Source organism: Anopheles darlingi, chromosome 3, assembly GCF_943734745.1.
Source record: "Anopheles darlingi chromosome 3, idAnoDarlMG_H_01, whole genome shotgun sequence".
In the NCBI taxonomy this organism is placed as follows: domain Eukaryota; kingdom Metazoa; phylum Arthropoda; class Insecta; order Diptera; family Culicidae; genus Anopheles; species Anopheles darlingi.
The window spans coordinates 31213439-31233610 of record NC_064875.1 but is presented as its reverse complement, the minus strand read 5'-3'; the positions used below and the strand labels follow the sequence as shown (position 1 = coordinate 31233610).

General features: G+C 41.5%; 2 protein-coding genes across 2 annotated transcripts in view; both read left to right on the top strand.

The window, feature by feature from the left end:
* The window catches only part of LOC125956453 (uncharacterized), a 42367-nt gene extending 31083 nt beyond the window's left edge, over positions 1–11284 (top strand). Inside the window, exon 3 of the mRNA XM_049688340.1 lies at positions 11196–11284. Within this exon, the coding sequence (XP_049544297.1) occupies positions 11196–11224 (29 nt within the window). The 3' untranslated portion in view covers positions 11225–11284. The remainder of the gene's footprint in view (positions 1–11195) is intronic.
* Positions 11285–11676: 392 nt separating this feature from the next.
* LOC125956460 (uncharacterized) lies at positions 11677–12207 on the top strand. The gene is made up of 3 exons (XM_049688353.1): positions 11677–11745; positions 11831–11992; positions 12056–12207. The coding sequence occupies exons 1-3, from the start codon at positions 11715–11717 to the stop codon at positions 12106–12108; spliced, it is 246 nt and encodes an 81-aa protein (XP_049544310.1). The 5' UTR covers positions 11677–11714; the 3' UTR covers positions 12109–12207.
* The last annotated feature ends 7965 nt before the right edge of the window (positions 12208–20172 follow it).

The window sequence follows — 20172 nt, the reverse complement described above, 5'->3', positions numbered from 1 at the left end:
GCTTCTCCATTGCTATTGCCGCAGTATAACCAAAACAATGAGTTCAACAAATGAGTATCCAGATAACAAGGACGATGATGGTGATGACGTCGATGATGATGAGAACGAAGAAGAGTTGTTTATAGATGAGGACGAAATGAATTGGTCCCCGGTAACACAAGAAGTCGCCGATAATTCCGCTGACTTCTACAATTTGAAGCTCCTCATTTTATCAGTCGCTTATGGAAGAAATAGCATGATAAAGTGCCTAATTAAAAAGCTTCAATTAATAATTGATATTACATTGATTGTAAAAATCACAGAAGTTTTTAATGCTTTGGAGTTTGAGGATCAAATAGCAATGAATTCTATTTTTGAATTATTATTACAACTTAGTGGAAGAAAAGCAAACTTATTGCATCTTTACGCCTACGCTGGGGATAAGGATATGGTCAAATATCTTGTTGATTGTCGGAGGTTTGATCCAAATGAAAAAAATCCAGATGATGAGAAGACCGCTTTACACTATTGTATTTCAGAATTAGGCACAGACGATGCTTTTGAAAATAGATTATTGCTTTGTGAATTTCTGATGAAAATATCATCGATAAACTGCTTCGATGATATCGGAAAACATATCACTGACATGATCAAATCTTTGTCCGTAAGTCGGAGAAACAGAGTAATTGAGCTTTACTTTAACAGTGTTATTCATAATGCTGCTGAAGATGGCAAGCTGGATAATATGGAAAACGTCGTTTGTTTGCAACTAGGCATTGACAATATCGAGTTTCATGAAATAACAAATACAGACGAATATTCTAGTTTCAGAGAATTTTATGAATTGCTAAACAAAGTGTTAGCACAGCATCCGTTCAATGATAAGTTTGAAAAACTTTTAGACAGAATAGCTAAACCCATCGATAGATTCTCGAGCAAGGAAGATATCAATCTTATAAAGGAACAAACGAATACAGAACAACACATAGCAGATGCTTGCCGTACAGCGATTAAGTATAGATCTGTCTCAACATTGGAACATCTAATCACGGTGTGCAACCAAAGATTGCCTGAAAGCTCTAGCAGAGAACTGTTTGCCTGTATGATGGAGTGCATCCGAAGAAATAGAAGAAGTTTATTCAAAGTGCTTCTCCATTGCTATTGCCGCAGTATAACCAAAACAATGAGTTCAACAAATGAGTATCCAGATAACAAGGACGATGATGGTGATGATGACGATGATGATGAGAACGAAGAAGAGTTGTTTATAGATGAGGACGAAATGAATTGGTCCCCGGTAACACAAGAAGTCGCCGATAATTCCGCTGACTTCTACAATTTGAAGCTCCTCATTTTATCAGTCGCTTATGGAAGAAATAGCATGATAAAGTGCCTAATTAAAAAGCTTCAATTAATAATTGATATTACATTGATTGTAAAAATCACAGAAGTTTTTAATGCTTTGGAGTTTGAGGATCAAATAGCAATGAATTCTACTTTTGAATTATTACTACAACTAAGTGGAAGAAAAGCAAACTTATTGCATCTTTACGCCTACGCTGGGGATAAGGATATGGTCAAATATCTTGTTGATTGTCGGAGGTTTGATCCAAATGAAAAAAATCCAGATGATGAGAAGACCGCTTTACACTATTGTATTTCAGAATTAGGCACAGACGATGCTTTTGAAAATAGATTATTGCTTTGTGAATTCCTGATGAAAATATCAACGATAAACTGTTTCGATGATATCGGAAAACATATCACTGACATGATCAAATCTTTGTCCGTAAGTCGGAGAAACAGAGTAATTGAGCTTTACTTTAACAGTGTTATTCATAATGCTGCTGAAGATGATAAGCTGGATAATATGGAAAACGTCATTTGTTTGCAACTAGGCATTGACAATATCGAGTTTCATGAAATAACAAATACAGACGAATATTCTAGTTTCAGAGAATTTTATGAATTGCTAAACAAAGTGTTAGCACAGCATCCGTTCAATGATAAGTTTGAAAAACTTTTAGACAGAATAGCTAAACCCATCGATAGATTCTCGAGCGAGGAAGATATCAATCTTATAAAGGAACAAACGAATACAGAACAACACATAGCAGATGCTTGCCGTACAGCGATTAAGTATAGATCTGTCTCAACATTGGAACATCTAATCACGGTGTGCAACCAAAGATTGCCTGAAAGCTCTAGCAGAGAACTGTTTGCCTGTATGATGGAGTGCATCCGACGAAATAGAAGAAGTTTATTCAAAGTGCTTCTCCATTGCTATTGCCGCAGTATAACCAAAACAATGAGTTCAACAAATGAGTATCCAGAGAACAAGGACGATGATGGTGATGATGACGATGATGATGAGAACGAAGAAGAGTTGTTTATAGATGAAGACGAAATGAATTGGTCCCCGGTAACACAAGAAGTCGCCGATAATTCCGCTGACTTCTACAATTTGAAGCTCCTCATTTTATCAGTCGCTTATGGAAGAAATAGCATGATAAAGTGCCTAATTAAAAAGCTTCAATTAATAATTGATATTACATTGATTGTAAAAATCACAGAAGTTTTTAATGCTTTGGAGTTTGAGGATCAAATAGCAATGAATTCTATTTTTGAATTATTACTGCAACTGAGTGGAAGAAAAGCAAACTTATTGCATCTTTACGCCTACGCTGGGGATAAGGATATGGTCAAATATCTTGTTGATTGTCGGATGTTTGATCCAAATGAAAAAAATCCAGATGATGAGAAGACCGCTTTACACTATTGCACATCAGCACCTGCCATAGAGGATGAATCTGAAAATAGATTATTTCTTTGCGAATATCTGATGAAAATATCATCAATGAACTGTTTTAATAATATTAAAGATGCTTTCGGTAACAATGATGAAAATCGTCCAAATGTGTTTTCGCTGGCACTGATTAATGGGCATAAAGAGATAGTCCTTTCCATTATTAAAAAAAGTTTAGGTATCCACTTTCTTGGTGACCTGAGGCTAATTTCTGACTTGCCAAAATTAAAAGAATGCATCACACAAATGAAAAAAATTATTGACAATGAATGCCTTAGCTACGACTATAAACACATATTAGACGCATTACAAGAAAGAGAAAAGGCTATGTTGTCGTGGATACAGGACCATACAATTGAATTATGAATTATGAGTACTGCCATCGCTACTAATAATTGAATTATGACTACTGCGCAGCAGGCTCACGAAGCGATCGTTAGAGGACGATGATTCTGCTGAATATTGATAAGACATCCCAATCGGCAAACAAGCCCAACGTCCACCAACAGCGTCCCATCAAGAATTTCTCGGTAATTCTGAAGTGTATGATCTACTTTAGCATGTTTGTCATGAAAGCTGAGATCTTGAAAACCGTCCAGACAAAGAAAATGAAGAAATAACTAAAAAGCAACAAAAGCTATCGACAATTGTCTATTTTTATGTAAAGGTTAATGTCATTAGTTGATTGATCAGCTTTTTAAAGAATAGTTTCCGGTCGGGGTTTCATAAAATTTCTTAATATTACTATCCATAGACGAGCTGTTTTCAATGACGATTTCGAAGTTTAGTTCGCCATTCATTGAGTTATTAATATGAATTGATGAACAATTATTGACTAAACTGTATTGATGAAGTTCGATGAACCTTTACGAGGCCAATTTTGCGAAAGAGTGAGTAATAAGTAAAGCGATAGGGTGTGTAGGGTTATCGTTTTACTTCCTTTAGTTATGTAAGTGAATTTAATGAAAAACACAACTGAACTGTCAACGTAAAAATAAAATGAAATTCAAAATGCAAATTAAAGGAATATTTGATTAGTGTGTTCAGGATTAGTGTGTTTCATTTACTCCGGTAAGTTCAAGGGTTACGCCTTGTCTTCGATTTACTATTGTGTCCAAAAAGTAAGGGGACACGGTGTCCAAATTGCCCGTTTAGAGGCATATCTTTAATTTTGTAGTTTTTGTAAGTTGCCAGAAATGTTATTGACAACTATGACAAGTTTTAAGTCAAAATATTCATTAGTGTTTGAGATACGTATTATTTTGTGAACTGCTAAAGTGAATTCTTCGTTTTTCACCATATCGCAAGTTTTTAAGCAAAGAATTAACATTCAAAATATTATTTCAGCTTAAGATGCGAATGGTACAAAAAGCGTTTAGTGACGACACTGCGTAAAAAAAATTATTTACAGGTGGTGCAAAGACTTCCAGGAGGGTCTGCAACGTCTCGAAGAGGAAGAACGCCCTGGGCCTGGATTAACAACAAGAGACTTTGCAGATAATATTGGTATATCAAACATTACATTTTGAGGGAAGTTTTGCATCTCAAGCGCGTCAGCGCTCGATCACGATAAAGCACCATTTCACACTGTGTTAGTTTTCCATCATTTTTTCGCCCAAACTCCACTCATATCGTTCCAAAACCACCATATGCGCCTGATTTGGTTACATGTGGCTTATGGCTATTCGAGAAGCCTCAAAACGTTCCGGGGATACTGTTTTAACACGATAGAGCAGATTCAAACCGCTGCGAAGAAGGTGCTGAAGGCCATTCCCAAAGACGACTTTTTCACGTGTTTCGAAAACTGAAAAATTCGTCGGCATAAGTGGATTATGTCTGGGAGGGATTACTTTGAAGGCGAAAAAATTGATTTGGAAGAAAAATTAAGGAACTTTCAAAATAAATCTAATGCTCCCTTATTTTTTGGACACAGTAGTATGTGAAGATTCACATTATTTACGTCTTATATCTTATGGATATTGATCCATGATTCAATAGCACTTTCTCTCTCTTCTAATTCTTATAACATGTAATTAAACCTTTTAGTTTCATTGTACTAATGCATTACTTGTTTCATTTTACTAATGTATTTTTTTAATTTTTGTAAATTACATACCTGCCGGACATCAGCATGAAAGCTTAAACCTAACATTTTTTTTATAATCTTTAGAACTATATCTTTATGACCATTAATCATTGCTGAGGAAAGCACATCTAAACAATAGTGTAGAGCGGTTTTCCTATCATCTGGATTTTTTTCATTTGATTCAACCTTCCTAAAGTCGACCAGATATCTAATCATATGCCAGTCTCCAACACAGGTGTATAAATTTAATAAGTTAGCGTCTAATCCACCTAGTTGTAATAACAGTTCATAAATATGATTCAGAGACATTTTATCCTCAAACTCAAAATCATCAAACATTTTCATAATTTTAACAAGCAATTGTAAGTCGATCTTCAATTGAAGCTTTTCAATTAACAACCCTATAATAGTTTTTCTTTGATAGACTATTGATAAAACTAGCAGCTTCAAAAAGTTTATATCTGCGAATCCATCGTGGTTTTCTTGTGTAAGCAATGACCAATTTATTTCGTCCTCATCGATAAAAAGCTCTTCGCCTGCTTGATCGTTATTGCAATCTTTTCCCTTTTTCTCTTTATCTGAACTCAATGTAACACCTTTTAAAACACAATAGTGTTCCAAAGGCACACTGAACAGATTTGTTAGATTTCGTTTGATACATTCTATCATGAATGCCAAAAACTCATCATAAAGAATTATAGTTTTTGTATGATTTTGTTCCATTAAATTTGTAGGCTCGTAGATATTGTCAACTCTTAGGCGCGACTGAATAAAGTAGTCTATTATAATTAGGTTGTTAGCTTCCACAGCAATTTGTAAGACGTTTTTAATCTCACTGTCGCTCTTAAAACAAAGGTCTTTGATTCTTTCCTCTTGTCTAATTGTATTACCATCTTTCTTAGCATTATCATTCTTAAGTAACTGTTCCATCATAAGCTTAAATAGATCTATTCTCTTAGTATGGCATATATCGTTCCCTGGATCTCTTGACGCGCAATAGTGGAATACATTCCAACCATTATGCTCATTGATTGATGTTATTTCAAAAAAATATTTAATTAAAACCATGGCCATTCAGCTGATGCCCGATTGTACGGCAAAATGTAATAAGTTTCTACCAGCTGCGTCTTTTTCATGAAGGGCGTCAGTCCGTTCAAAGAAGAATTTATAAATAGGTTCGATATTTGGTTCAATACTACTGCACAAATAACTTTTGATTTTGTGAGCGATATCCATGAAGTCCAATAGAACCTTCTTTTCGTTGTTTACTCTAAAAGTTTTCTCACAAATATCTTTTTGTTTTATTCTTTCATGCGGGCACAGGCCCAGGCATCGTTTATTTCGCCAATCCCTTGCCCCTGTCCCTCACTCTCAACCCGCAGGATGGGTTAGCTATCTACCGTCCTTCCCGGTGGGCCGTACGTCGGTACCGACCTGTTCACATATACTTCTTCACGTCATCCGCAAGACTGTTCGCGGACTTGTTCACTACATTTACGCGCACTTTGCACTTGCCTTCCCTTAGAGCGGGACTGAACGGTATGGTGTGTGACACCGTAGGTTGCTCGTCGAGTGTGTCAACTTAGGTCGCTGACGAGTGAAACGTCAGCTAGCGTCGAGCCGTGGAACCGGTCGTTCTGAGCCGTGGCCGCGCTTCTTTGCGGCTCACTACTCTCTTAGCCCGCCGTTGCTCTTCTACGTCAAGCAGTTCTTCACGCACCCCACGGAACTCCGGGCATTCGAAGAGGACATGCTGCATCGTCTGGACCACTGTCGTCCCAGGATGGTCCCGATAGTATGGGCAGTTGGGGGATGGGATCAGCTGCTTCACATGGAAGTACTCTCTAACAAATCCGTGGCCAGAGAGTACCTGTGATAGGTAGAAGTCGACCTCGCCATGCTTCCTCGTCACCCATGGCACGATCGTCGGGATTATCGTCGCCGTCCATCATATGTAGCGACTGTGGTTGATAGTCGTCACCCTGTCCTACTCGGCCTGCCACGAAGCATACGTTGTCGACCGTTCATCCCGTCATGCTCGGTCCGTTGCACTCAGGGTGTCGCGTACTCTCCTGTGCACTCGGACGTCTTCGCACAGCTGCAGATGGATGGGGATCACACCAGATATCACATTTGCGGCAGCTCCAGACACCGAGCAAAACGTGCTCGCAACACTTCTGGCCAGCATCGATGAGACTTGCGTTAGCTTCTGCCGGTTCTGCGTATTGCGCAGTGCCCTTTCTGCCCTAGCTGGGGCGGCGTAGCGTACTATCGACGACGCTACATTCGCCAGTGGGCGCCGTTTCGTGCTGGGTGGCCCCGCGTGATTGTGAAGCATTACCCGTCGGATAGCCTTGCACAGTTTGGTCGCCTTCGACGTGACCGCGCCAACATGATCGTTCCATTTCAGATGGTCATTCAATATTACGCCGAGTTATTTCAGGGCTTTCGTCCGTATGGTCCTGTTGCCCACATCCAACGTTGTATGTTGCCTTCCCATTTTGGCGCAACTAAAGACTGCTACCTCGGTCTTTTCCGGCGCAAGCTTTAGCGATCGGGCGCGCATCAGTTGTCCGATCTGCTGGATGACCAATTTTGCTTTTCTGGCGGCCTCGCCTGGGGTGATGTCGGAGACCACGACTGCCAGATCGTCAGCAAAGGCCACGGTTATTACATCCGGATCTGATGAGGCATCTACAACAGCATTGTAGGCAATGTTCCACAGGGTAGGACCGAGAACTGATCCCTGCGGTACTCCGGTTGTTGTCGGTGTCGTAGGTGAGCACTCGGTCATTAAAGCAGCTTCCGATGATCTTGAGTAAGCCTTGCGGGACTCCAGCTCTACTCAGTGCCTCACCTATGGCTGCTCAGCTGACACTGTTGAATGCGTTTTGGACGCCTAATGCGGCGACTAGACAGTATAGCTTCTTCTTCTTGCCTTCGCGGTGGCACGTCGTGCCCGTGCTACCACCCTTTGAATCGCCTCTGTGGTTGAGCGACCTCGCCTGAATCCAAACTGCGCCTGTGATAGGCGCGGACCCTTCGGATGGTCTTCCATCCAGTCGTTGAGACGATCCAAGATTATGCGCTCGAATAGTTTAGCGACAGTGTTGAGCATGCATATTGGCCTATAGGAGGACGGTAGGCCAGGTGGCTTGCCAGGCTTTTTGAGAAGCACCAGTCGCTGGACCCTCCATTGGGTGGGGAATGTTCCCCGTTCCAGCAGTCGTTGGTAGAGCCGCTGGAATACTTCTGGGTAGCGCGCCATCGCCGTCTTGGTTCACAATGCGCAGGATCTCTTCATTGGTGCGCGGCGGATGGGTGCAGTTTCATCCCTGCCTCGACCAGTCGGCCATATGGTCGGCGGGTGTTGGTGGAACAGGTGTCTCACTATCCGCGACCTGCGCGGGCCAGGTTTGCTGCTACGTCTTGGCATGGTGGCGTCGCATGCTTTGGTCATTTGCCTGGTCAGCTCTTGGATGTCGCCGGTTTTGATTTCCTCAAATCGCTGCGCCGCAAGCGAGTGTAGAAAAAGCTCCACGTCGAAATGAGCTCTCTTCCTCTATCGCTGCCTTGTGCTCCTTGCCCGTTGTGGTGTTACCCATGCTGGCTATTGTCGGGCTGGGATGGTAAACCATATTGGACGATGGTCCCCATAGTCGCCTTCCGTCACTTTCCAGCGGTTTCTGCTCACTAGGCTGGGAGAAACGAAGGTGACATCTACTATCGACAGTGTAGCTGCCGCCCTTCTGCCTCGCCATCCGCCCTTGTACGTGGGGGTTCGACCATCGTTGAGGACCACCAGTCCCAGGAGCCGTACTAAGGACGCCAGTTGCTTACCCCGGACATCTTCCTTAGTGCATCCCCACTCTGGAGAGTGCGCGTTGAAGTCCCCGGTGATGACCACACGGTGTCGTCCAGTTACCACGGTAGTGATAGAATCCATCAACGCTTCAAATTGTGGCTCACTTCGACGGGGGGCTTTCGACGGTGGGACGTAGCAGCTGACGAAGGTAACACCCTCAATGTCAGCAGCAACCATTCCGTTGACTGTAGCGCTCCTGATGTACTGGATCGCATTCCCTCCACTCGCTGCTATGACCGGCTTGCGTGTCGGATCGCATTCGTAACGCGGATCTTCCGGCACACAATACGGCTCTGTGACTAGTAGCACGTCTATCTGCTTCTCGAATTCCGTCTGTCGCAGGAGGTCCTGAGATAGTCGACAGCGCCCGATATTGACCTGCAGGACTTTTATCGACATTGCGAGGCTCCTTTGCACACTTTCGATCCTAAGTGTACAGGGTTACTGACATGAAGTGTTGCCTATTTAAAACATAACTTTACTAACAGTGCTGACAACCTACTAAAAATAAACAATTAAAGATATTCTTTTACGCGGACAATTTGAATGACACCTTACTTATTAGACACAGTAGTAAATTAGATCAGTAAGCTTCACATTAATTGGAAGCTTTCCCTTTCACACTGGTTAGATACAACTCCCGTCTGAGTTTTCGCCCGCGGGCCGTATCCACGATTTTTGTTTTTACTAATCCCCGATGCTCGCTGGCGTACGAATATGAATTTAATTAGGGAGTGACGAGCCCCCCAAAATACCCAAAAAATCGGAAGTAGAGTAAAATAAATGAAATGGGCAAAAGTGGGACAAAAGTGGGGCCACGAGTGGGGCAAAAGTTCGTTCCTTTAAAATCAGCAATTTTTCATGTAATTTACGAAGTAATGTGTACAGTTTGTATGTTTTACTGTTTTATTAGTTAAACAAGTCACAGCAACAGGTTTTTACGTTAGCTGGATGGGTTTTGCCCCACCTTACTCTATATAGGATTTGCCACGCAAATTAGCCATGTTTTGTATCAGATCGATCAGTAACATCAGTTCAGATAAATTACATCAGTTCAGATAAGTCGAACTATCAAATTTACATAAAGATGACACATGATTGGAGGAGTGGAGAAGAGGTTGGAACGAAGTGATTACGTAACCCGTAGAACTAGGATTAATGGTATAACTACGGACAATTAAAATAAAGCTGATCGTGAACCTCAACGCCGTTTAGCCTTTTATTGCGCCTTGTGCGGATACGCCATCATGTCAGGTACTCACCCATTGGACACCGCCTTTTAATTCATAGCGGAGCCCAAGCTCGTACATAATATATTCCATAATGCCATAAAATAAAAATAAAAATGGTCAACATACAATAAATTTATTAAAAATGTTATCAAATAGTGCGTTCCTTTGCTCCGATTGGCTCAATTTATAATTTGACGCTCAAATAAATCGCCTATGGTAGACGAAGATGCTCACCCTGGACTAGTGACGCGAATATAGTAAAAGCAACCATTTAACTGTTTCCGCCCCGGAGGTGCGTCACCATGCTACGCGCCACAAGACCATCGCTCTCAAAGACTAGACTTTCGTTGCGGTTTAATTCGTAACACAATTTAGAGCATAGATAAGAAAATAGTGAGTTAAAATTCAGTTATTCCTTTGCTATGAACGAAAAGGTCTGGCTGGTGCTATTTACATTTCGCTTAGTATACGCTCCATCAACATCCAGTGCAGAATGACTGCAAAGATGAGGTCCAAATTCAAACGCTTGGAGCGTCGGATGACCCCTACGAAACAAGAATACATGCGCGTCACCGACTTTTTTGAGAGATCAAAATATGGTGCACAAAATGGAGCATGGAAAGTCATGAAACGCGTAGAACAAGGACAGTGCAACAATATAACAGTGAATCTAGACGGCAAAGAGAAAGACGAGAATGTCAAATCCACACAAATGTATGGGATTTGCCTTTCTCATTCTCTTCTCATTCTCTTTTCATTTCTGCTTTTTCTTTGCCGTCTAGATGCACTGTAATGTTTTGCGACATAAGCTTCGCGATAATGAGCATAAAACAGATATCAGGCTTGTGATGCTGCAGATATGGAGGACAGTAGAAGGAGCGAGACAACATTGCTATCTCATTCTTCGCGATAACTTATCAATTGGACCTGAGGGGTAAGACATTAAATGTCTCGATGAAATGGAGAAGAAAGACGTTTATTACCAGATTTTTATGCAAAAACATTCCGGTCGCTGCACACAAGCTGCAGATGTGCTGTAAACTAAAAAGAAAGAAATAGTCCTGGATTTGAAAGAATAAATTAGTTAATTGAACAAGTTATCGAGATTTTCTCAAATTTATTATTAACCTGCCGACGATTCAATTACGTAAAACATTTCCTCCTTTATTCATCTAGTTTATTTAACACGATTTCAACTAATCATACAAAATGTTTTCTTTTCCCCAGAACCCGGTAACCCATTTCTGGTTTCGTGAATCAGAAAGACAACAAAGTTCCGCCAACATTAGCATAACTGCAAGCGACATTTGTTTTGGGAACACATTTATCTTTTGGGGTGACATTTTTAATACACAGGTTTGAACAGGTTTTTTTACTTGCATTATGCAAGGTCATGAACATGTTTCAAAAACACTTTTTAATGATAAAGTGTAGCACGCTTTGGCGGGGCAACGATCGGAGCTCACACGAAACGATTTTTCCTTCAAAACACTTGTTTCTGTACCTTTAGCCGCCAAAGACACTGTGCATTACCGTGCTTCGCTGATAGGCTACTAGCTTCCAATGTTACCTTTAGGTTACAAACGTGCTAAACCTGTTCCCTATCAGAAATGCAATTTGCATTTGCATTGGAAGGTGGCGTACACGGCTGTTGTTGTACCATTGCTATAAAAGCAACGTTACTCCAGCCATGTTCTCATCAGTTTCTGTTAAATCTTTCACCAAACAAGAAGGTGAACAATCAAAATGGAGAAGCAAGTACTCATGTATACCTTTGGTACGCGATTGCACATATTGAACCAATAACTTAAGTTTAAAAGATGCGTTCAGTTTAATGCAACTCCTATTCATTCTCGCTCTAGTGATTCTGCTTTCTTTGCAACTGTGCCGTGCTGGGGAAAGTGAGTGTAGCAAGGCTTGTCCACACATACTGGATCCGGTGTGTACCACCGATGGACGAACCTTCAAATACTTCTCCAATAGATGCTTGCTAGAAGGACACAATCAGTGTGAACCTGACAATAGTAAGATGTTATGATGAATTTCGATAGCAAACATTATGTAATGTCCAACCTTTACACTATTAGGATTCCGAGAAGTAGATGAAAGCAACTGCTCAGACGGTGATTGGCAAAAGTAGACGATCCTCGCGTGATCAGATTTGCCGACCATGAATTCGTACCACTATCAATAAGACATACAATAAACACATTTTAATATCGAAATATTTACTTTCTGTTTATTCCAACGATAGCCAAAGTGCACATAATTGTAGCGTGAAAACGCAGCACGATTGAATACGATATTGAATTGTATGTAGCAGATATGAGAAGAATACTTCTATAAAAAAAGATGACGAAACCTTTCATCAACGATATTACAAAACGATGCGATAAAAATACATTCAGAATAATAAAGTAAAGGTTCAGCTTCAATCCATCCCACTTGGAACCCCACTTGTGAACAACTCAGTCTGAAGTGCGCTGATCGATGCCGGACGCACGTCCTGAGGCAACATAAACGCACTTCAATCAAATAAAACATACGCCAATAAATTATCTAAATTGTTTGCACAAATCTCTATAATAGCTGCCCTCGGCTACTGTCGCAAAATGGGTGCGGGCAGTCCTTGTTTGGTAGGCCCTGCAGGGATTGAAGCAATAGCCTCGTTCATACTTTCATCGTAAAAGTACGCCTGTTCCCAACCTGTATGTCGACACCTGTACGCTGACTCAGCGTGTTCCTCGCACCACTTTACGAGCGGCAGTAGTCCTTCGCCTGCTTCAAGGGTCACGCCCAAGGGTCACGAGTGGCACGTACATGCACTAAAGTAACCCTTAGAGCCGGAACGTCAAGCGGATTGCGAGTCTTCAATATGTGGCAGCCCCAAACCCCCAAACGGTGAAGCGGGCCCGGTATCGTTTTAATAAACGATGATTTCTTCGTTTTATTACACTTTTCGTACTAAACATCGTAACTAGGGTCGTAATAAAGTCCCGGAGATGCTTGATGCACATTGATCCGAACCGGCATGACGCGTGCGTGCCTCGAATCAATAATGTTTATTACGGGGAAAAATTAAGAGCTGGTTTATTTGGGAGGGAAAACCGAAATTGAAACTGCTTTCAATTGAGGCCAAAAATGAGGAAGTTTTGTGAAATCCATTTCCTTCTGGTTTGTTCAGTAAAGCATAATGAGTATGATTCTCGGATGATTATTGAATTCTTGTACAAATGTATTTCATTCTCCACCGATGCCGACAATGAAAGGTCAATAAATTTTACTTTTCCAGCGCAGGATTCCTATGGCAGGAGGCCAGTTACGGTTCGATAAATTCATTAGCGGCGACATATTAAGAAATATGTCGCTTGTTGAAGCGTAACGCCGATTGGAACATACACACACACATTCTTTCCCTCGAAACCGGTCAGCTGCATTACGGGTCGAGTCGAACCTTCAGAGACGGTGGATCGGTGACTGCATCGCCTACTCGATTTCCGAATTCTGGCATCGGTCTACGGTTTTGCGATCGGAGGAATAGGTGCCAAAAGCGTTCCACTACATTGAGCTATCCTAGATCCTTTATGGCACCAGCACCAAAGTGCCAAAGAAATGCTGTTGAACAGTGTGTTTTGTGTGGAGAGAAATGAAATGTTATCGACGGTGATTGTAAATTTGTTCTTTACGGCTGGCGTTCCGATTTCTTTTTGCTGCAGCACTTGTGGATACGAACTCTCTGAGTAAAAAAACATACCTTCATTGTAACGCGAGGGTTGTGGTTGATGTTCTGGGATTTTATTAAAATATTTTTTTGTGTAGCATTCATGTACAGGACCTATTTAAATTTTGAATAACTCCGCCCATTTTGAGCCGATTTTGGAAAATAAACTACATTTATTTAGGTTATACAGAGCCATTTATTCACAATTCACTCATCGATCAATTTACCGCCTCGATTCGACACCCAAAAAAGGTACGTTTTTTGGGCATTTTCATTGTATTTGATAATATTTGGGGTGTTATAGCAGCAATTTCGGATCTGGTAGCAGCATTTTGTTCTTCAATAATCGTCGGTTGCTGGCATTTACCTTACTGTTCAAACAGCCTCACACAAACAAGTTTGGTGGGATCAGCTGGGTGTCGGCTGCTATGAGCTGCTGAAATCTAAAGAAACTGTTGCATGAGTCTAATCCTCTACTAGCTCTCCGGACCTGAGTTCTTCAGGCTATCACCTGTTTTCGCCCGATGGCCCACGGGCTTGGCTAACAGCACTTCGATTCATATGAAAATGCCCGAAAATAGCTTGACGAGTGGTGTGTCTCACAAAATAAAGAATTCTTTTAGCATTGTAGACGCAAAGTGCTAAAAAATTGGGAAAAATGTATAGCAATCGAGGAAAAATACTTTGAATAAACTATTTTTTGGCTTTCTGTTAAAAAAAAAGCTGTGCTTTTATCGCTAAAACAACAGCAGATTTAAGATTATACACCTGGTATATTCATTATACTGCAATACCATTTCAGCCCGCTATTTTGCGTGAATCTTTAAAACAGCATAGACTAACGTTTTAGAAACTGGCTTTCTTGTCCAAATCGGCTAAAAAATGACAAAGTTACTTAACATTAAAAACATAGGACCTGTCTAGATGGCGCACTCTGTAGTTTTAGTAACTACCCAACATCAACGTCTTTTTTGGGATAATATTGATTGTTAAATCAAGCTACCTGCAAAACCTGCAGCAACCTACCGAGTTAATCCAGCGAGAAATTCCGCATCACAAACTAGTTAAAAACATTCCACTGTTCTTAATTATATTGCACCATTATCCGCATAGACCATCTCCAATCGAGAGTGGCGCGTAAAGGGGAAAGAGGGAGTTCGGACTCTTTTCATTTACTTTAATTATTTTCCACCAAATGTTTGTGACAGTGGTGACGCGTGCTGTTGTTGCAGGTGACCATTAAAATATGGAGCCGTTTGTGGAACAAAAGATTAATTTTTAATTATTCGCTTTCACCAATCGCAATGCTCTGGCGTCTGTCAAACCGGTTGCTAACGGTAACGTCCATTGGCGAGTAATGCCGAAAAAGTACAATTAAATGTCTTGCGCGACTGCATTGTTTGTTAAAATGGAGTGTTGCACAGCGAAAAGGGGAGCCTTCGTGCCAGTTATTAGGTTCTTGTGCAGGACCACGATAAACTGACCAATCTGAAGGAGGCTGGACTCAGTTAGAGGAATTTGATAATCTTTACCGCGTGTGTTCCCTCCCAACCGGCACCATGACACATGTGTGGAAGCCGGTTCTGGCAGTTACGGTGAAAGGCACTGGAAATCACTTAGTCAAGTTCAAACAGGCCCATCGTCCTCTCCGACCTCTGCAGAGCTTCAGAGCATGGCGTAGGCGTACGTAAGCGACAGAAGCCCGAGGCCCGAAACCAGAGCTTCTGGTTCATCTCCACCCGATATGCGTTGTGGGCAGCATGAAATTGAAAAGTCGAAACATGCGTGTGTAGGTGTGCGCCACTGGCTGATGGGAGTGAAACATGCAAATGGAAACAGAAATCAAATGCACACACACACACACACACACACATTAGCATTTGTTTGTGGGGAGAACGGACGGCTGCTGAGATGCCGACCATCGCCAGGGACACTCGGTAAACACACACATACACACAGCGAGTGAAGGAAGGCCTGGAAAGCGCGAGGTGCAAACATACGCCATGGTGGCCAGCGACCGGGCGGCACGATTTATTATTAAGCTTAACGAGGAACCGACACCAACCTCAGCATCAGCTTAACCTTGCTCCACTCCAATGTTATACCGTTTCATCTACCTGACCACCAGAGCCGCCAGAGAGATCTTTGGTTGAGGCCAACTCTTTTGCTTGGTGCTGTTGACCATCCGGAATATGGCCCGGAAGGAAGGAAACCCATCACCATGACACCGGCAGCCAACATTCAGCGGCCTTCGGGGCACGCTGAACGTTTCAGCGTTGGCGTTGTGGACAGCCAGGCGACCGGGAACCAGATGTTAATCCTGTTTCCACAACCGGCGTTCTCTCTCTCGGTGGCACAAATATAATGGCAAACATACAATCGACATCAGCTTACTAGCCATGCTGAAGGGGAGGATTTACCACCCCGTTCCCTACCTCTACTGTGTCCTCCTTCACTCACTGTTATCCTCGTCGGTGCAGGCATGGAACCTCATGGAAGTCAATTTTCGTCTCCGAGGCCTTACGATGTGCGGTCAGGTTCCAGCAATGCAGCCAAATCTCTGCGATTTGAAATCTAATCTTGGAAGCTGTTGGCTACTCGCACCCCCCATTCCCATTCCCATTTACTGCAGTGTTGGTTGATTTAGTATTGTTTCATAACGGTTTCTTGTGTGTGTGTGTGTGTTCCCTGACCAGAAGATCCTATCCAGAGACTATCTTCTCCAAGTCTTTCCGTACGCTGGCAGCTAGGACTCCGAAATGATAAGGGTGTACGATCGATTGAATAGGTTATGAAACTTTATCCTGTGGCTTCACTTCACTTGTCAATCGGGACATCACGACCTGCTGGGGACAAGAGGAAGAAAGGACGAGGGAACTGACTTCGAAACCGATCGAATTGGTTCCCAAAAACTTTCGCTCCAAGGCGCCCCTCCCATTCCCAATTCCTGTTATTGTTGACGTCGAGTAGGACTACTTATTATGCGATAAACTAATATTTTGTCAACCGCAGCGACGCGGTACACCGCTGACCATTCTGATTACACAATTCGGATTCAATAAGCTGGCAAAAAGTTTTCATCCGTTGCGTACGATGCGACCGAGCGCCTTTCGGGTGCTGCTGCTTGCTTGCTACCACCGGGAAGCGGTGACCAAGGGGATGTGATATTATTATCTGAACTTTGTGTAAATACGCAGAACACGCGTCCATTCGATTGCAAATACGTAACGAAACAAACAATGTTTCACAACCGGGGGAGGGGAGAGATGTTGGTTCATATCGGAACAAAAAAATCAATCTTTTTTGAGAATAATTTGTTACGAAGTGGTCGGATTTTGTTTTTCGTAAACTACTACTTTTCAAGCATGTTTCGACATGGTTTGATGAAAACATATTTAAAATAAAAGCCATAAATGACATAAATTCCGGGGTAGGATGTAAAACACTCTTTGATGTGTCCATTGTAGCTTCGTCCTCAAATATATGATACATAAAAATCGATATTTTCTTGTCACATGATTGGTTTTCGGAGGTACCCAGGAATGATTTTTGAACAATTTTACAATTTAGCAGCACTTTAACGTTGTTATCAATACTTATTATACTTTTAGGATTAAAAAAAATTGTACATACAGAGTGCCCCATCTAGATACGACCTATTTAAATGTTGAATAGCTTCGTCATTTTTACCCGATTTAGACAAGTCTGTCAGTTTATGCCATTTTATAGATTTATGTCAAAAGGCGGGTTGGAATTGTATTGCAGTACATTGAACATAAATCTTTCAACTATGAAAACTGTGCGTATGAAAATGAGCGGCCTCTTCGATCGCGGGATTTGACGGCGCCAGACCTTTTGCTGAGAGATTATTTGAACATCAAGGTAAATGTCTGCAAACTGAAGATGATTAAAAACTAAAAGCTATTATTAAATCGGAAATTGTTGCTATTACACCCCAAATGATGTCAAATACAAGGAAATTGCCTTAACGGGGTCGTTTTTTGTGTGTTTAAAAGAGGCGGTCATTTGATCGATATTATATTATGAGTGAATTATCAATAAATGGCTCTGTGTAACCTAAATAAATCTGGCTCATTTTTCTAACTGGACCGAAAAATGACAGAGTTATGCAACATTTAAATAGGTCCTGTTTAGATGATGCACCCTGCATTTATTTTAAATAATGTTAACAACTTTTATAACATCTAGACAGAGTTACCTACTAAATGAAGTGCAGATTTTTTGTTCTATAATACTTCTACTCTATTAGATAATATAAATATATTATTTATACAGTATTTAGTTGTATGATTTCAAATAACCTAACCAGTGCAATCAAAATAACACACATCAGTAACATGCGCCCAGTGCGCCCATTCCCTTAATCCGTTCAACGTGTGCTATTCCTGTGCCCAACTAAACGCCAATGATAGTCACAAAAGCCATATGGAGCCATATAACGATTGCACAATGTATGCACAAAATGAGCAGAACAAAACCATCGTCATGCTGATAGCAATATGGGAATAGTTTTTGCAATAACTGGCCGATGTACGTCACACTATACTCATGGCATGGCCTCGCATTCAATCCAATTCACGAAAACCGCCACGCCGTCGGGGGAGTGAGGGGCAAAGCAAAAAAGTTTCCATATAGTTTTGTGGTGTTTTAATTCAATTTAAATAACGAGTTTTCCCCCCATTTGATATCCGCAAAAATCCCTCTGATTTCACCGAGCGATACACCGCCACCGGCCAATCCTGGGCCCTCTCCCGTGACCATAGAGGGAAGAGAAGAGGAGCGGGGTAAAGAAAAGCGCTGGTTGACAGACGGCATGTACGGGAAAAACTGTAGTGAAATTTAAATAAAAGTTTAATTTATTTACTTCTATGCCAGTGGCGACGGGTGCCATCCCCGGGGTTGGGACTGGACCAGTCAAGGGTTTTCTAGTTGATTCTCTATTCCGGTGGCTGGGACGAGGCGAAAGGACTACGTCCACGTGGGCCACCGTCCGAAGCTGACCGGAAGTTATGCACTTGATTACATCGCCGTGGCACACGCACAGGCGACAGATGTTGCGCCCGACTGATACCCGGCAACGCTGAAAGGGAAGCACAGGCAAAACAGAATAGCGGATTAGAAGGATTAGTTTAAAGCTTGTATTGAAACTTTTTATTTCTGATATACTTGATTACACAACGTTGCTGAGTGTCAAGCGGTGCACTGACCATTGAAAATAGATAACCTTTTACGCATTACTTTAATCGATATCTATATCCTTTCATAGAACGAAAGAAAAACCAATGTTTATTGTTTTTCTGTATCATTAAGTATCAAGCAGACTATATAAAACTAGTTATTACCAATCAACCAAACTAGTCGTTACCAATCAGCAGTAAGATTTATTGTGACGAAACGATCGATGTTCAAACACCTTAAATGTGTTTTACGATGTTTACGGTGTGTTTGCGATGTTGTTCCGTTATTTCACTAATATTTAAGATAAGCTGTACAAATTTATCAAAGTTCATCATATACTGAGTGTACATGCCTATTAGAGTTAGAGATCTTTCAATTCATAAAATTACCCGCCGTGTGCGAATTAACTAAAACGTCAAAAGAAAGCAAAAACTCGGGTTTTTATTTCTGCAGTCTTATATACAATACACCTGAATGAAATCGATAAAGTAACTATTCGTTGTATTCTTGAGTTCCTTATGTAATAAAATTAAAATATGTACCTGCCTCCACAGAACATTGTTTATGATTTCATTTTGCAATTACATCCTATTTTCCCTATTACAATTTCCCTAATTTCGAATATTTTCCCATTTTGCAATGCCATCAAACATTCTTATTTTCCCCCAAAAAAAGGTCTTTAATTTAATTCCAAAGACGAATGAAAAATCATCGAATGATTGATAATAAATGCTCATGAAATTAAATAAAAATAACCGCAATGTTAAAAAGAACTGTGTATTCTCTCCTATATCAAACAAATAAAAGCATAAGCGCTGTATACGATAGAAGGCACCATAAGCAGCATAATAGTAAGCGATACACCCCAAACGCGAAAGGGCCTAAGACAGTTGTAAATCCATTTGCCCTGATATCCCAGAGAGACACAACTACTCACATAGCGGCAAAAACTTGCTCAACGCCTCTCTCCAAACTCCCCATGGGAAAGACAGCTGGGACCGGCATGCTGTGCCTACAACAAGGCTCGTAATTGCCGCTCTCACCTTGGTCAGGATTGCGAGCAGCTCTGTTTTTAGGGTGAGGACCATCGTGCTTTGCCAAGTTTACCGAAAACATTGGAGGTAATTTATGGCACCATACAACAAACAGAGCATGAAGTAAAGAGCATCACGCTGCTTCTCCTATCGGCCCTCGCTGGCTGCAGCTTCAGCTGACGTACTGGTACGTCCAGTGCTACCGGCAGTGCGCTGGCAGCACGATCGTCACCAGCGTTTGCTCAAAACT

What these genes read in the sequence shown, in the direction of transcription:
- LOC125956460 (XM_049688353.1), top strand. Translation starts at nt 11,715, where the DNA reads ATGGAGAAGCAAGTACTCATGTATACCTTTG. An exon ending in AGTACTCATGTATACCTTTG is followed by an intron (nt 11,746 to 11,830) that starts GTACGCGATTGC and finishes TTCTCGCTCTAG; the next exon opens with TGATTCTGCTTTCTTTGCAA. An exon ending in TCAGTGTGAACCTGACAATA is followed by an intron (nt 11,993 to 12,055) that starts GTAAGATGTTAT and finishes TTACACTATTAG; the next exon opens with GATTCCGAGAAGTAGATGAA.